At 54.1% G+C, this 18,321-nt stretch overlaps 1 protein-coding gene across 1 annotated transcript in view; it reads right to left on the bottom strand.

Annotated features, from left to right (window-relative positions):
• The window catches only part of ARHGAP27 (Rho GTPase activating protein 27), a 36,860-nt gene extending 18,969 nt beyond the window's left edge, over window positions 1-17,891 (bottom strand). The window contains exons 1-7 of the mRNA XM_038754267.1: window positions 16,878-17,891; window positions 16,704-16,806; window positions 16,090-16,250; window positions 4,410-4,493; window positions 4,149-4,264; window positions 651-724; window positions 125-334 (exon numbers count right to left, since the gene is read on the bottom strand). Of these exons, the coding sequence (XP_038610195.1) occupies window positions 125-334; window positions 651-724; window positions 4,149-4,264; window positions 4,410-4,493; window positions 16,090-16,250; window positions 16,704-16,806; window positions 16,878-17,867 (1,738 nt within the window). The 5' untranslated portion in view covers window positions 17,868-17,891. The remainder of the gene's footprint in view (window positions 1-124; window positions 335-650; window positions 725-4,148; window positions 4,265-4,409; window positions 4,494-16,089; window positions 16,251-16,703; window positions 16,807-16,877) is intronic.
• Window positions 17,892-18,321: the final 430 nt, after the last annotated feature.

Genomic DNA, 18,321 nt, shown 5'->3' with positions numbered 1-18,321 from the left:
AGGGCTAGGCCAGGGACCCAGGTAGTGACGTGAAAGGTAAAGGAGGTGCCATCGGGGCTCAGGCTCCAAATCACCCTATGTCATCTTTGCAGAGGCGTCCTCAGCTCTCCCCACCACACCATACTCTTGGGGAGCTCCAGGGCCTGTGCCAGGTAAGGAAGCAGGGCCTGGAGGAAGAGTAAGGGCAGCAGGAGGGCAGGCGCAGCCCAGGGGCAGTGGGGCAGGTGTAGGCAGGGGTGGCTCAGGAGCAGCAGGAAGAGATCGAGGCCAGAGGAGCAAAGGTAGGCAAAGATAGCCCAAGGACAGCAGGAGGCCAGAGGTAGGCAGGGGTGGCCTAGGGGCAGGAGGAGGGAAGAAGGAAGTGAAGGGCACGGGTAATATCAGAATAGGGGAGGTAGTGGGTGGGCAGAGAGTGTAGTGGGAAGCTCAGGTGGCCAATTTGGCCTATTCTGCGGCATTCCATCATAATTAGGGAGTCCCAGATTCCAGGACCTGCACATGCCGGCACCCCACCCCACCCTACATACACGCACCCTAGCAGACTTGCACACACTCTCGGCTCCCAGAATGCACACACAAATGTTGCAGCATGTATGCTCACCCACACACAATCCCCGAATGTGTGTGCACACCCTCCATCTCACACCCACCCCACCCCGGCGTGGCCACAGCCCTGCCAGCCCTCTCGGTGGCTGCAGTGAAGGCAGAGGCTCCCTGCCAGCCTCTTCAGAGCCCAGGGGAGCACCTGGATCAGATCACAGGCCTGGTCTTACAGGCCCAGGCTGGAGAGACCCACAGTGTGGGTGAGGACCCAGGGGTCCTGTTGCCCAGCTCTGAATTTCATTCATTCAATCGTATTAATTGAGCACTTACTGTGTGCAGAGCACTGTACTAAGCGCTTGGGAAGTACAAGTTGGCAACTTATAGAGGCGGTCCCTACCCAACAACGGGCTCACAGTCTGAATGCAATGGGTCCCTTCTCCTCCTCCAACAGCCCCACCCTGCCCGCTCCAGGACCGGCAGGCTGACATCCCCAACACCTGAAGAGGTGGGCAGAGAGCAGTTGGATCCTCAACTCCAGGTCTAGCCTGGCTCTCTGGGACCACCCCCATTTCGAACCCCTAGAGGCCAGACCCCAGGGGACAAACAGCTCAACTCCACCGCTCCCCGAGGACTCAGGGACTATAGCCATCCCCTAAAGGATGTGGTTGTGCCCATCACCCTCCACATCAAGCAAAAACTCTGACCATCAGTTACACAGCTTGCCCCAGCTCTCTACCAACTTACGTTCAGAGATCGCATCTACCAACTCTGTTGTATTGTAATCTCCCAAGCACTCAGGTCAATGCTCTGAACACAGTAAACATTCAATAAATACCACTGATTGATTGATGAAGGCATTTGTCAAGTAGTAACTACAAGTCAGGCTCTGTACAAAGTGCTAAAACAGATCCAGTATAATCAGGTTGGACACAGTCCCTGTCCCACCTGGGACTTAGAATCAAAGGGTGGGGGGGGGGGGGGGAGAATAGGTATTCCATCCCTATTTTACAGACGAGGAAACTGAGGCCCTGGGAAATTAAGGGATTTGCCCAAGTCACATAACAGACAAGAGGTAGAGGCAGGATTAGAACCCGAGTCCTCTGACTCCCAGGTCTAGCTGTACCTCACTCCCAAATCTTGCCCTGCACCCTCTCTGCTCCTGCTGTTTCCCTGGCCAGAAGTCTCCCTATATCCCTTGCTAAAACCAGGATGCCTCTGATTACTTCACAGCTCCCCGGGGCTTGTCAACCCAACTGCCACCCTTAGCACTTAGGTATTTGAGTCTTAGCCTCAACCTAATTGTATATTTTTATGTGTATAATCAATTTTTCAACGATTTCATCCTGACATGCTGCTACTGTCACTGCTGCTCTCTTGTTCTCCACTATTTGTCAATGATCTTAGTCTGTTTCCCACACTAGACTCAAAAATCTCCAGTGGCTACCAATTAATCTGCGCATCAGGCAGAAACTCCTCACCCTCGGCTTCAAGGCTCTCCATCACCTCGCCCCCTCCTACCTCACCTCCCTTCTCTCCTTCTACAGCCCAGCCCGCACCCTCCGCTCCTCTGCTGCTAATCTCCTCACCATGCCTCGTTCTCGCCTGTCCTGCCATCGACCCCCGGCCCACGTCCTCCCCCGGGCCTGGAATGCCCTCCCTCTGCCCATCCGCCAAGCCAGCTCTCTTCCTCCCTTCAAGGCCCTACTGAGAGCTCATCTCTTCCAGGAGGCCTTCCCAGACTGAGCCCCTTCCTTCCTCTCCCCCTCGTCCCCCTCTCCATCCCCCCATCTTACCTCCTTCCCTTCCCCACAGCACCCGTGTATATATATATATATATATATATGTATATATATATATATATATATATATATATATTTGTACATATTTATTACTCTATTTATTTTACTTGTACCTATCTATTCTATTTATTTTATTCTGTTAGTATGTTTGGTTTTGTTCTCTGTCTCCCCCTTCTAGACTGTGAGCCCACTGTTGGGTAGGGACTGCCTCTATATGTTGCCAGCTTGTACTTCCCAAGCGCTTAGTACAGTGCTCTGCACATAGTAAGTGCTCAATAAATACGATTGATTGATTGATTGATTGATAGACTGTAAGCTCTATGAGGGCCAGGGATGGGTTCTCTTCTGCTGCTGCTGCTGAACTTTCCCGGGTGCTTAATGCAGTACAGTGCAGGGCCCTGGGTAAGTGTGGGATAAATACCATTGATTGACAAAAGAAAGCCAGGCTGGGGCCCCAACTCCAGAGGAGGAACCAGCTCTGCCCTTCCCCTTTCTGTTCTGAGACAGTTCTCAAACGGCGGGAAAAGGCCTTTGGCCTGTAAGGGGAGGGGCCGGGCAAAGAGCCCAGCCAGGACCAGCCACCCGCCCAGACACACACACACACACACACACACACACACACACACACACACACACACACACACACACACACTCACTCTCCAACCAGACTCAGTGGTTACACAAACAAAAATACACACACATAAACCAGATCTCCATCTATACTCACTGGCAGGGCAGCAAACCTGCAAGCGTACCCAGCACTGACCCCACCCCAGGGTCCCCACAGCACTGACTTCTCTCTCTGCCTCCTATTCCTCCATTAGACTGTAAGCTCTTTAAGGGCAACCACCCCATCTGCTACTTCTATTTTACTCTCCCCAGAGCTGAGTACTGTTGTCAGTACATAGTGGTGCTCAACTTCACCTGCTATACCTCTGCCCTCTCTTTTGCTCAGCAAAACTAATAATAATAATCATAATAATAGTGGTATTTGTTAAGTGCTTACTGTATGCCAAGCACTTATACTGAGCCCTGGGATAGGTACAAGTTAATCAGATTGGACATAACCCCCATCCCACCCAGGGCTCACAGTCTAAGTTGGAGGAAGAAGAGGTAGTGAATCCCCATTTTACCTAGCAGGTAAGTGGCAGAGTCAGGATTAGAACACAGGTCCTCTGCCTCCCAGGGTTGTGCCCTTTCCACCAGGCCACACTGCTTCTCCACTCCTCATCCTTCCTCATCAAATCCCAAGTCCACTGCCTCCACCTACTAACCTTCCTAATTCCAGCATCTCCCTTCTCCAAACCAAATTTCACTCTGCTGCCCTGTTCCTTTTTCTAAAAATCACTCTGCACACATTTCTCCACAGTTCAAAAACCTCCAATGGCCCATAGGGTGACTGTGCTGCCTGGCATGCCGGGTCAGTGGCCCTGTGGTGGCCGGGAGGGCAGATGTAGGGGTTGGAGTCGGCTGCTAGCTGTGGTGGGTGCTTGGCGCAGGTGCAGCAGGTGAGGCGGGACTTGGTTCCTGGCCTCGACAGCCTGGGAACCTTCTGGCCGGTGCAGTCACCCCAGCCCTGCCGCTGTTACTCTTGGCACCTGGTGAGGTCCTGGTGGCGCAGAGTAAATATGGCAAATGGGCAGCTCCGCAGGCTCCCTGCTCTTGGGGATCCTGTGGCCCGCCTGCCCACCCACTCCATACCTGAAAGTTACAACCTGCCTCTTGTCTCCCCAGCACCAAAGCAGCTAGCCTGCCTGCTTCCTGCAGGCTGCAGCCCACTTCTCCCTGCAGCCCGCTTCCCTTTACCTGCAGGATGCTATCTGCTCCCCTCCTCCTCCTAAACCTTCAGCCTGCCTGCCCGCCAGCTCCCCCTGCCCCTGGGAGCTCATCTGCCTCAACCACACAGCCTGAGGCTCCACAGCCTGAGAGGACGGTTTCCGTGGGAGGCGGCCAGGTCCCCAGCATGGTAGCCACAGCCATGCCAGCTACCCTGTGTTTCCTGCCCTGAAGGAGGCACCCGGAGGAGCAACCCCAACAGGCTCTCCCAGCCTAGTCCCACCCACCCACCAGGAGACCCTGGGAACCTGGGGCCTGGGGGTCAGAATGGGGGCTGAGCTGGGGCAGACCGGGGGTGAGATCGGGCAGGTTGGGCTGTGGGGTGTGAGGGCAGGCTGGAGGGTAGAAATGGGGATGGGAGAGGGAGCAGACAGCCCTGCAGACAGCCTACCCAGAGGCCCTGGGAAATGGGGCACCCCTAGCCCTCCTCCACCCCCCCCCCCACCCCTTGGTGAGGGGAGTGTGGCGAGGGATGCACATCTCTCCTGGGAACCCCGAGGGCCTCGTCCAGGCTGGTTCTGGGATGGGGACCAGTCCCACACAACCAGTCCTGCCCCAAAGCCAAAGCAGAACCTGGAACTGGGAACAGCCACACACAAGGAAACTGCAGCCCGAAACATACCTTCCCCAGTCCTGGTTGGACTCCCTCCTAGAGACCAGTCCATGATGCCTCTCCTCAGAGTGCTCCCCTCAGAGTGCTCCCCCACAATCTGCCACCCCTGCGTGGCTTGGTCCAGGGGGGCAGGGCACAGCTCAGCGCAGCACACAGGGATAGCCGGCAGTCAGCTGGGATTTCATACAAATCCACGTGTTGCTTTTCTCACTTCCTCATCCCTGAGCCACCTAGCAAGAGCAGCTGCGGTCCGGGCTGAGGGCGAGGGGCCCACATTAACACCACATTGCAAAATATCAACACTAAAGCAAAGAACCCGGCAGGAATCCATGGAGACAAGACCTTCTTCATGTGGACGCGACCCAGCATCCGGTGGCTGTTCATGGTTTTTAAGCACACAGAGCCTGGGGCAACTTCATGGCCTGTACCGTCCAGGACTCCCCACCCCTTGACCCAGACACCCCAGATTGCTTGGAGGAGTCAGGGCCTGGTCACTGTCCTGGATGCCCACTCTTACGATTAAAGGTGAATTATCCAACACCCCTCACTTTCCCCACCTCCATATCTGACTCTCCTCCAGTGACTCAGCATGGAGCATTCTACACCCCTAACTCTCCCCTCTCTATCCCTGACTCCCCCTCCAGTGACCCAGCAAGGACCACCCAACACCCCTGACTTTCCCCTCTCCCTCCCTGACTCTCTCTCAGTAACCAGCACAGGCCACTGGATCACTTTCTATCCACATTCTTGCAAAGGTGTGCGTCAGAGACTCTGCCAGGAGCTTGTTAACTTTGTATTAAACCCCAGTCAATCAATCGATCAATCAATATAATTTGTTGAGCAGATACTGTGGGCAGAGGTCAAAGACATGATCTTGCCCATAGAGAACTTACAATTTAAAGGGGGAGAGGGACACGATAATTGAAAGTTGAAGGGAGAAATCCCTAGGTAGAAATGAAATGCCTAAATCGGCTTTAAGACATTCAATCAGCATTCTTCCTCCTACCTTACCTTGCTAATCTCCTTCTACAACCCAACTCGCACACTTTGTTCCTCTGTCAACTCTGTCTTGTCTTATGCCGTTGAGTCTCGTCCACTTATGTACGTATCTCTAAATTATTTATTATATATTATTTACTCATATTGATGACTGTCTTCCCTCCTGGATGCTAAACTCATTATGGGCAGGGAAAGTTTCTTGCTAATTTCTCTTGTTATTTGTACTCCCCCAAGCACTTAGAAAAGTGCTCTGCACATAGTAAACACTCAATAAATACCACTGATTGACTGATGACACAATCTACCCTGAGCCCATCTATTCCACTGCCTTCCCCTTGCCCACACCCTCCCTCTGACCTGGAACTCCCTCCTTCTTCATATACAACAGACCAACACTCCCCCCAAACAAAGCCTTGTTAAAATCACATCTCCTCCAAGAGGCCTCCCCTAAATCCTCATTTCCTCTGCCAGCCTCCTCTCCCCATCACCTGTGAACTCGGATCTGTACCCTATAAGCACTTGCTATCCACCCAAGCCCCACAGTACTTAAGCACATTCCCTTCACATTCCGACATTTCCCCTTACTCTAATTTATTTCTAATGTCTGTCTCCCCCTGTAGACTGTAGACTCCTTGTGGGCAGGGATCGTGTCTACCAACTGTATTGTATGGTACTATCCCAAGTGCTTAGTACAGTGCTCTGCACACAGAAAGTGCTCAAGAAATATCATCGATGGATTGGTTAATGCATGTAAATCAATATTTGCAAAAGTGCTGAGGTGATGCATACGTGCAGAGGTGATTGTTGGGAAGGTGGAAACTGTGGGGAAGAAAAAGTAATCGGAGAAAGCTTCCTGGAGGAGGCGGGATTTCAGAAGAGCTGTGAAGTTAGGGAGAGCTGAGGTCTGGTGGATTTGAATGTAGAGAGAATTCCAGGCAGAAGGAAGGGTGTGAGTTAAGCAGCAGAGGAGGTAGGCTCAGGAATAAGGTACTGTGAGTAACTGAGCTGAAGAGGAAAAGAGTAGGAGAGAGCTGACAGAGTGCCTTAAGGGTAAGCATTTCTAAACAGAGAAGAATGGGTAACCACTGAAACTTTCTGAGGAGTGGAGAAAGGTGTGTGCAGAATGCTTTGGAAAAATCATCCAGGAATCAAATGGGCTAGAGGCAGGAGAGGTTGGACGCCAGGAGGCCAGTGAAGAGGCTGATACACTAGTCAAACCAGGATATGACGTGGGCCAGAACCATGGTCGGGACCATTTAGATGGAGAGGAAAGGGGGAATATGAGAAATGTTTTGGCCAAAAAACTGACAGGAATCAGCAACATTGAATATAAAAATTGAAAATGAGTAAGGAGTCCTGGATACTGCCATTTAACTACTGCATCGGCCTCCTCCTCGCTGACTTCCCTGTCTCCAGTCTCTCTGCTGCTCAGCTCAGTATTCTTATACATGGTTTTGTGCACAACTTCCCACTCCTCAAAACCCCTCAGTGGTTGCCCCATCCTTTCCACCTACAGTCAGATCTGCTATGTGACCTTGGGCAAGCCATTTCACTTCTCTGTGCCTCAGTTCCCTCATTTGTAAAATGTGAGACAGGGACTGTGCCCAACCCGATTTGCTTGTATCCATCCCAGTGCTTAGTACAGTGTCTAGCACAAAGTAAGCGCTTAACAAATAAGCGGTTGTGGGTTCTAATCCCGGCTCCGCCACTTGTCAGCTGTGTGATTTTGGGCAAGTCACTTAATTTCTCTGGGCCTCAGTTACCTTTTCTGTAAAATGGGGATTAAGACTATGAGCCCCACGTGGGACATCCTGATGACCTTGTATCTATCCCAGCACTTAGAACAGTGCTGGGCACATAGTAAGCACTTAACAAATACCAACATTATTATTATTATTATTATTATTATTAACAAATACCACAATTGTCATTATTATTATTATTATTATTATTATCAAGTAGAAGGGAGAACAGGCATTGAATCCCCATTTTTCAAATGAGGGACTGAGGCACAGAAAAGTTAAGTGACTTGCCCAAGGTCACACAGGAGGTACAAGGCAAAGCCAGCATTAGAGCACAGGTCCTCTGATTCCCAGGCCCGTGCTCTTTCCACCAGGCTATGCTACTTCTGTACAGTATTTAGTACTACCCCCAGTAAATGCTCAATAAATATTATTAACAGAGAGTGGTGGTGTCATCAACTAGAGATGGAAAGTTAAGTAGAGAAGAGGATTTGGGGGGAAAGATGGATTAAGTTTTAGACAAAATGAATTTAAGGTGACAGGAGGATATTCATGAGGCAAGAGAAAATGTAAGATTGTAGACAATGAGACAAGTCAGGGCTAGCAAGATAGAATGGGGAGTCATCGGCATCGAGGTGTGACAAGTGAAGCTATGGAGCTAGTGAGCTTCCTGTGGTAGTGAGTAAAAAAGTAAGAAGAGTAAAGGACCCGGAGCCTAGTCTTGAGGGATGTCCGCAACTAGTGGGTGAGAGGAAGAAGAGGAGCTGGTGAAAGAGTGGCCGGAGACCCTGCAGAATGGATCCAGGAGGAGGGAGGGGCCCACACTGTCAAAGGCAGCCGAGAGGTCGAGGATTAGGACAGAGTCTACTAGATTTGGCATGGAGGAGGTCATTGGTGACCTTGGAGAGGGTAGACGCAGAGGAGTGAAGGGAGCAGAAATCGGATAGTAGAGGGCCAAAAAGGGAGTTGGAGGAGAGGAACTGGCCACAGTAGTGCCTTCAGCCCATTCGAAGAGATCCAGAGCCCCCGTCCAGTAGCCCGTCCTGAGACGGGGTTCACAAAGCCTTCTGGCTTCTCTTCCTTACCTGGCCACTTGGGATAGCTGTTTCTGTGGCTTTGCCCCACTGAGCCTCCTCCCTTTGCCCAGGCTTGGCTCCCCTTCGGACCCCAAGCAGCAGTGATGGGCCAGCTTCAGGGGACAGAGACAGGAAGAGAAAGAGAAAGAGAAAGAGAGACAAGGGCATCCCGTGATCCAGCTAGAAGTTGTGTCACTGCAGAGAATTCCAGCCAGCCCCATCCCTGCCTCTGTCGTGGCCCTAGAGTGTAAATCCCTTGAGGGCAGGTACTGTGCCACCTAACTCCACTGCACTCAGCCCCTTGATCCATACAGTGCTACAGTACACAGTAGGCATTCAAAAGTTGACTGATTGCTCAATTGCCCTGACCAGCTCCTGCTCTGCCCATATTAACCCAGCTGGGGAAGGCAAGGCAGAGATAGGGGTCATAGAGTACCCCAAGAACCCACTCTTCCAGAATGCAGCTAGCCCAGGCTAGTCCGGAGCAAATCCCCCAACCCCTCCCTTCGAGGGCCCCATGGTCCACAAGAGTCTGGCTCTGTTGGGGGAGAGGGTCTTTGGTCAAGCAATCAATGGTATTTATTGAGTGCTTCCCATGTGCAGAGCATGGGACTAAGCGCTTGGGAGAGTAGAATACAACAGAGTTGGTAGACACGTTTCCTGCCCATAAGGAGTTTACAGTCTAGAAGGGGAGAGAGACATTTAAATAAATAACAGATATGCTCATGAGTGCTGTGGGGCTGAGGGTGGGTTGAATAATAATGATGGCATGTATTAAGCGCTATGTGCAAAGCACTGTTCTAAGCGCTGGGGAGGTTACAAGGTGATCAGGTTGTCCCACGGGGGGCTCACAGTCTTCATCCCCATTTTACAGATGAGAGAACTGAGGCACAGAGAAGTGAAGTGACTTGCCCAAAGCCACACAGCTGACAATTGGCAGAGCTGGGATTTGAATCCATGACCTCTGACTCCAAAGCCCGGGAGCTTTACGCTGAGCCACGCTGCTTCTCTAATATCAAGTGTTTAAAGGGTACAGAACCAAGTGCATAGGCAACACAGAAGGGAGAGGGAGTAGGGGAAGACCTCAGAGGAGATGTGATTTTAGGAGGGTTTTGAAGATAGGGAGAGTAATTGTCTTCTGTATATGAAAGGTGAGGGAGTTTCAGGTCAGAGCAGGACCTGGGCAAGGGATCAGTGGTGAGATAGACAAGATTGAGGTACAGTAGCATAGTGTGTGGGCTGAGTTGTAGTAAGAAATCAGGGAGGTAATTTAGGAGGGGGCAAGGTGATTGAGTGCTTTAAATTTGATGGAAAGGAGTTTCTGTCTAATGGGAAGGTTAGATGGGCAACCACTGGAGGTTCTTGAAAAGTGGGAAGACACGGACTGATCGTTTTTTTGGAAAAATGATCATGGCAGCAGAGTGAAGTAAGGACCAGAGTGGGGAGAGACAGGGAACAGGGAGGTCAGCAAGGTGGCTGATGTAATAGTCAAGGCAGGATAGGATAAGTTGCTTGGATCACTGTGGTAGCAGTTTGGATGGAGAGGACAGGGTGGATTCCAGAGATGTTGAGAAAGTAGAACTGACAGAACTTGATGACATACTGAATATATGGAATGAGGAGGTTAGTGGTATTGTCTACAGTGATGGAAAAGATGGGAAGGACAGGATTTGGGTGAGAAGATGAGGGCTTCTGTTTTGGACATGTTAAGTCTGAGGTGTCAGTGGGACATCTAAATGGATATGTCCTGAAGCCAGGAGGAAATGCAAGACCACAGAGAAGGAGAGAGGATGAACGGGAGGGAGAAACAGATTGGTGGAAAGAGCGTGGGCCAGGGATTCAGAAGGACCTAGATTCTCGTCCTGGTTCTGTCACTTGTCTGTTGTGTGACCTGGGCCAAGTCACTTCATTTCTCTGTACCTGGGTTACCTCATCTCTAAAATGGGGATTGACTGTGAGCCCCATTTGGGACATGGACTATGTCCAACCTGATTAGCCTGTATCTACCCCAGCACTTAGTACAGTGCTTAGCACATAATAAGCACTTAACAAATACCATTTAAAAAAAATTAAAAAACCTCAGGCCCTGTCCCAAATTGGGCTCACAGTCTCAGTAGGAGGGAGAACAGGCATTATAGATTTGGGAATTATTTGCATAGAAATGGTAGTTGAAGCTGTGGGAGTGAATGAGTTCTCCAAGGGAGTGGACATAGATGGAAAATAGAAAGGGATCCAAAACTGAGCCTTGAGGGGCTCTCGCAGTTAGAGGGCGAAAGGCAGAAGAGAAGCCTGAGAAAGAGATGGAGAAGAAGCAGCCAGAGAGATGGGAGGAGAACCAGGAGGGGATAGAGTCAGGGAAGCCAAGGTTGGATAGTATTTCCAGGAGAAGGGGGTGGTCTACAGCGGTGAAGGCAGCTGAGGGGTTGAGGAGGATTTGGATGGAGTAGAGGTCACTGGATTTGGCAAGAAGGAGATCATTGTTAGCCTTGAGAAGGTAGTTTCCATGGAGTGAAAGGGGTAGTCGTTAGACTGCACGGAGTCAAGGAGAGAATTGGAGGAGAGGAAGTGGAGGCAGAGGGTGTAAACAACTCTCTCAAGAAGTTTGGAGAGGCATGGTAGGAGGGAGAAGGGGCAACAACCGGAGGGAGCCGTATGAACAAGGGAGGTTTTTTGGGAATAAGGGAGACATGAGTATTTTTGAAAGCAGTGGGGAAGAAGCCATTAGAAGTGAATGTTTGAAGATGGTAGTCAGGGAGGGAAGAAAGGAGGGAGCAAGTGTTTCCATAAAGTGCAAACAGGTAGGGTCAGAGGTGTGGGTGAAGCGGGTAGATTTGGGGAGGAGGTGAAAGATCTCCTTTTGAGATTCTGCTGGGAAAGATGGGAGACTGGAAGCCGGGGCAGGAGCCTGGCCATGGCCCAGCCAGAATCCCACAAGACCTGGGTCCAATGGCCACAACTACCCCTGGTTGAACACAACGTCACTCTCGCACCACTAACCCACAGCCCTGGATCACTGCCACTGTCCGCCTCCTTCGCTCTTATGCTCGAGCTGCTGAACGCTGCTGGTGGAAGTCAAACACAAGGCCAAACTTGTTCACTTTAAATTGATTCTTTCTTGCCTTAACTCTGCCCTCTCCTCTGCCAGGCAAAACTATTTTTCTTCCCTTATTGACACCATGCCCATCACCCTCATCAGCTGCTCCGGACATTTAATTTAACTCGCTCCTCAGGCCCCCTGTTCCTCCCTCTCCCCCATCCCTCACCCTCAACTATCTGGCCAAAGGTGATCTCCTCCCTCCTAAGTGCCACCCCCTCCACCTGTTCTTCAGACCCCATTCCCTCTCACCTTATAAAAACTCTCACCCCTTCCCTTCTCCCCTCCTTAACTTCCATCTTCAATCACTCACTCTCCAACGGCTTCTTCCCCTCTGCCTTCAAACATGTCTATGTCTCCCCTGTCCTAAAAAAACTCCTCTCAACCCCACTGCTACCTCCAGTTATCCCCCCATCTCCCTCCTACCCTTCCATTCCAAACTCCTAGAGTGAGTCTTCTACACTCGCTGCCTCGAATTCCTCAACTCCAACTCTCTTTTGGACCCCCTCCAATCTGGCTTCTGTCCCCTCCACTCCACCAAAACTGCCCTCTGCCACCAGTGACCTCCTTGCAAAATTCAATAGCTCCTACTCTATCCTAATCCTCCTAGACCTTTCAGCTGCCTTTGACACTGTCGACCATCCCCTTCCCCTCAACACGTTATCCAAGCTTGGCTTCACGGACTCCATCCTCTCCTGGTTCTCCTCTTATATCTCTGGCCATTCATTCTCAATCTTCTTCACGGGCTCCTCCTCCCCCTCCCATCCTCTAACTGTAGTGATTCCTCAAGGGTCAGTTCTTGGACCCCTCCTGTTCTCCATCTATACTCACTCCCTTGGTGAACTTGAAGCCGTGGGAGTGAATAACTACCATCTCTACACAGATGATACCTAAATCTACATCTGTTCTCTCTCCCTCCCTCCATGCTTGCATCTCCTCCTACCTTCAGGACATCTCCACCTGGATGTCCACCTGCCACCTAAAACTCAACATGTCAAAGACTGAGCTCCTTATCTTCCTTCCCAAACCATCCTGTCCCTGACTCTCCAATCACTGTGGACGGCACTACCATACTTCCCGTCTCACAAGCCCGCAAACTTGGTGTCATCCTTGACTCCGCTCTCTCATTCACCCCACACATCCAATCCGTTACCAAAACCTGCCGGTCTCACCTTCACAACATCACCAAGATCTGCCCTTTCCTCTCCAACCAAACTGCAACCTTGCTGGTACAATCTCTCATCATACCCTGACGGGATTAATGCATCAGCATCCTTTCTGACCTCCCAACCTCCTGTCTCTCCCCGCTTCAGTCTATACTTCATTCTGCTGCCCAGATTATCTTTCTACAGAAATGCTCAGGGCATGTCACCCCCCTCCTCGAAAATCTCCAGTGGTTGCCTATCAACCTTCACATGAAGCAAAAACTCCTCACTATTGGCTTCAAAGCTCTCCATCACCTTGCCCCCTCCCACCTCACCTCCCTTCTCTCCTTCTACAGCCCAGCCCGCACACTCTGCTCCTCTGCCACTAAACCCCTCACTGTGCCTTGTTCTCACCTGTACCTCTGTTGACCCCTGGCCCACGTCCTACCTCTAGCCTGGAATGCCCTCCCTCCTCACATCCACCATACTAGCTCTCTTCCCCTCTTCAAAACCTTATTGAAAGCTCACTTCATTCAGGAGGCCTTCCCAGCCCAGACTGAGCCCCCCTTTTCCTCTACTTCTCCTCCCCTCCCCATCGCCCCTACTTCCTCCCTCTGCTCTACCTCCCTCCCTGCCCCACTGCACTTGTGTATATTTGTACATATTTATTATTCTATTTATTTTATTATTGATGTGTATATATCTATAATTCTATTTATCTATTTTGATACTATTGATGCCTGTCTATTTGTTTTGTTTTGTTGTCTGTCTCCCTCTTCTAGACTGTGAGCCTGTTGTTAGGTAGTGATTGTCTCTATCTGTTGCTGAATTGTACTTTCCAAGTGCTTAGTATAGTGCTCTGCACACAGTAAGCGCTCAATAAATATGACTGAATTCATGAATACTCCCAAGCCACCAAGAAACCCAGTACCACCCTTCACCTGTCCTACCTGGGCCCTGTCTCAGTCCCCAACCCCACTCCTGCCTCTCCTCATCCCTGCCTCTGCCCTAGCCTTGTCTCTTCACTCATCCCTGCTCCTGCCTCTGCCATCTGCTACCATCTGGACATCCAGGGAGGAGAAGCAGGGTCAATTCTGGAAATTCATGCCTTCCCTGAGAGTCCCAGTGCTGACCACAAGGCTGCCCCCATCTCCTCCCGTGCCCCATCTCCCTGACAGCCACAGTTGTCTCTGGAGCCTGGCCAGACACTCTCATTTGTTCAATTCAATCATATTTATTGAGCTCTTACTGTGTGCAGAGCACTGTACTAAGCACTTGGGAAGATACAATATAGTAATAAAGAGAGCCTATCCCTGCCCACAACGGGCTCACAGTCTCCAGAGGTCTGTTCTTCTTTTCTCTACTGGCTTCCCTGGCCACAGTCCTGACTTCCCAGAGTCTGGTCACCCCAATGGCTGCTTCCTTCACTGGCTCCTGGCTTGACTCATGCCCTGGCCCAGTTTAAAGCTAACCTCACAGAGGCATGGCGATGGACAAAGTCTCCAATTACCCAAAACAGATAGGTCACGCAGCCCCAAGGCCACCCCCTCCACCAATGATCAAACACCCATCCCAGCTCTGGTCCTTATCCCAAAGCCCCACAGCCACTGCCCCTGACACCCGACCCCCAGCCTTTGTCACAGCACTATTTCCCCACACTCAAAGTCCTGCCCCCTGGCCCCCGTTCCTCTTCACAGAAACACCAAGACCCTCCCACCTGCAATGGCTACTAGATTCCCATGTTCTCCACAAACTCATCACAGATTAATAGCATCTGACCCCTGCCAGCCCCCCAGACACTCTCTAAACTGCAGGACACAAGGCTAGTGCCAATACTCATGGACCATGCCAGACTTCACCAGCTGCTTTCCATTACTTGACCAGTTGACTGTCCCCTTACCATCCTATCTTCCCATCAGAATGACAACAACCAGCAGAGAGAAACTGGGTGTCGTTCCCCAATGCCCAGGATAGAGAGAGTGTGTGTGTATATGCATATATCCTATCTCTCCCACAGGACTGGCAGCCCCTCAAAGACCTCCTTCTCCCCCTGTCCTTCCTATTCTAGTTGTAGGCAGGGAATGTGTCTGTTTATTGTTATATTGTAATAATAATAGCATTTATTAAGTGCTTAGTATGTGTAAAGCACTGTTCTAAGCGCTGGGGGGATACAAGGTGATCAGGTTGTCCCACGTGGGGCACACAGTCTTCATCCCCCTTTTACAGATGAGGTAACTGAGGCTCTGATCAAGTTAAGTAACTTGCCCAAGGTCACACAACAGACATGTGGTGGAGCTGGGATTTGAACCCATGACCTCTGACTCCCAAGCCCGTGCTCTTTCCACTGAGCCAGGCTGCTTCTCAAGCACTCAATACACTGCTCTGTGCACAGTAAGCACTCAATAAATACAATTGAATGAATTAAATGACTCCTGGCGCTCAGTTCAGTGAGTGTGTGTGTGTTTGTGTGTGTGCGCGCGCATGAGGGGCAGGGTGGGAACAGGAAAAGGAAGGGCACATGGGAATGGGGCGGAACAGGGACCGGCTAGGGCAGGGCCCGGAAACAGCTGCCCAGACACATCATCCCCGACCACAAGGAGCAGAAGGGAGTGAATGGCCGGGGCATGGCAGACAGGAGTCGGGTGAACCCAGGGGCAGAGTTCAGGGCCAAGGGCAGGAGCTAAGACTCCTCCAGGCCCGGCCCCACCAGCTCTGCCAGCCCCACCCCTCCAAAACTAGGACAGCCTGGGGAGGGCTGGGGGCTGGCCCCGGGGAGAGGGGAGGGCCGAATGGGCCCCCTGGGCTCCTGGACGCTTGGGGCCCTGGGGCCAGGAGAGTGGGTGCAGGGGGACTGGGGCCCTGCTGCCCGTCCTGTGGGGGCCAGGAGGGATGGGGAGGGCCAGCTAAGTTAGCCGCAGCAGAGGAATGTCCCAGGAGAGCCTCGCCCAGCCTCAACCCTGCAATTACCCCCTTGGGTGGCCCCAAAAGCTCCAGCCACATGGGCCCCCTCGGCCCACACTCCAGGCGAGGGAAGGGCTGCACACCTGTCCCGTGGCCCCAGGGATGAGGAGGCGGGGTCGGCACACCTGTGCCTCAGGGTGGGGAGGGGCTGGCACACCTACCCCTGCCGGGAGGTTAAGCAACAGCTAAACAGCTCCCCAGGGCCCGGAGAGGCCCCGGCCCAGGAGAAATCAGTGCAGCGCGGGGTCGCGGGGGACCTGGAATCCCAATCTTGTACTCACGGTGGCCAGCGCAAAGTGGCCTTGGCCGGTCACTCCTCCTTCCTGCCTTCTTCCGGCCCAGCTCGCTCGGGCGTCCCCTCCCCACAGGTGCCTCTCTCTCCCGGTCACCGCGGACCCGGGGGCGGGCCCGGAGCGGAGGAGGGGCCTCCTCGGACTTAACCCTTCCCCAGACGGCCGGCCGGCCGGAGCTCACCCCGGTAGACTCGCTAATAAGAACGGTATTAAGCGCCTACTATATGCCGAGCACCTTTCTAAGCTCTGGGGTAAATACAAGGTAATCAGATTGTCCGACGTGGGGCTCACAGTAGACCTAACCTGACCGCTCACTGGCCTTAGGGCGTGCCCCGGGCCCAGTGTCTCCTCTCCTTCTCCATGCCCCACCCTGCTCGGGTCTCTGCCAGCCCCTTTCCCACCCACCCCCTTCAGCGATTGCAGCTGTGGTTCAAGCCCCCCTCCCCACCCCGCGGCCCCGACCAGCCAGCGGACCAGCCTCACTCCCCGGACCCCTGATAGACGCGGCGGCCTCCGAGGGTTGGGGGAGACGACCCCCCCACCCCGACCAGGTCTCTCTCCCACAAGCTCTGCAGAGTCCGCCCCCTGCCCCCAGGCCCCACCCTCCCCACAGCCGCCAGCCCAGTGGAACCGGGTCAGGCCCAGGTGGCCCGAGCACCTGCTGCTGCCCCTCGGGGTGGCGGGCTTGGGGCTCAATGCGGGAGGCTGCGGGGCAGGCCACCTCCCGGAGGCCCCCCGGGTCGGGCCGAAGGGGCAGCAGCTTCCCCCAGAGGTACCTGTGCGGTGGGGCCCGGCCAGGCCGGACGGTCGGTGTCGGCCGGCCCCTTCGAGTCCCGGACGGTCTCGTAGATGTGGTCCTCCTCGCTGCCGGAGAGCTTGCGGGGACAGACCCAGGAGCCGGCCACGCTCAAGGCTTTGGGCGGCCCCTTTGTGCGGGCCCCGGAGGCGCCGGCCGGGGGGCGCGCCAGATCGTCCAGAGACTGCGAGGCCCGGATGGCGGGGCCGTCGTGGAGGTAGAGGCTGGAGCGGAGCCCCGGGCCTGGCTGGCTGCCCTGGCCGGGCCTCGGGCCCCGCTCTGGGCTGCGGAAGGAGCTGAAGCGCCCGATGGCACTGTCCGGTGGGCCGCTGGCCGGGGGGGGAACGCTGTCCGGAGGGGCGCTGTCCGAGGGGGCGCAGTCCGGAGGAGCATTGTCCGGAGGGGCGCTGTCCAGGGGAGCGCTATCCAGGGCAACGCTGTCCGGAGGAGCACTGTTCGGAGGAGCGCTGTCCGGGGAAGGGCTGGGAGGAGGGGCGCCGTCCGGGGGGGCGCCGTCCAAACGGCCGCTGCCCGGGGGTACGAAGCTCAAGGTGGGGTATTCAGGTTCCCCATCGTCCGGCGGGGGCCGGGGCTGGGGCTGGGGTCCCGGGCCCCTGTCGGGAGGGGCGGCGGGGGCGCTCACAAACTTGTAGTGGTAGGTCAACGGCTCCGGGGCGCAGCGGCTGCGGGGAGAGTCCGGGGCCGGGGCCGGCGGGCCGGGGCCGGGGTCCGGGGCGGGGGCGCTGCGGCCCGGGGGCGGGAGCTCCCGCACGTAGAGCGCGGGCAGGTAGAAGGGGCGGCTGGACGGGTCCCTGCGCACGTGCCACCAGTGCGCGTTGCTTCTCCGCAGGAGCTGGTATCGCTCGTTGGGCTGGATGGCGACGGGCAGCCCGTCCCGGCCCGTGTACTGGAACCCGTGCTCCACCAGAACGTACACCTCGGGCTCCCTCGGACCCCGGGGCAGGGCCATGGCCCGCTCCGCTCCGGTCCGGTCCGGTCCGGTCCGCCTGCGAGACAAGGAGAGGGTTGAGGGGGTGGGGGAGAGGGGTGCCGCCGGCCTGCCTCAGTTAGCGTCTCCCAGCCCCCGCTCCGGGGGAAGGGGGAAAGCTTCTTCGCCTCCTCCCCTGGGGCCCGGGCCGCATTTCAGCGGGGCTCGGGGTCCCGGGGGCTCGGGAAGGAGCGCGGAGAGACCGCCAGAGACACGGCGGGGGAGCGGGCCGAGAAGAAGGCACGGTGAGAAGGCGGGCGCGGCTCCTAACCTCTCAAACGTTGAGGAGGAAAGCAAATTTGGTCACCTCTTTCCTGCTCCAATATTAACACAGCAGGAAGCGAAGGACGGTTACTCCTGGGGTTGGGACAGGGTTGGGGCTGTGGGGCTGGAAGGGGGCTGGGGCTGGTAGGAGGCGACTCCTACGGCCGAGTCT

Source organism: Tachyglossus aculeatus, chromosome 11 (genome assembly GCF_015852505.1).
Source record: "Tachyglossus aculeatus isolate mTacAcu1 chromosome 11, mTacAcu1.pri, whole genome shotgun sequence".
Taxonomy (NCBI): Eukaryota; Metazoa; Chordata; class Mammalia; order Monotremata; family Tachyglossidae; genus Tachyglossus; species Tachyglossus aculeatus.
This window is presented reverse-complemented; position numbering and strand designations above follow the sequence as displayed.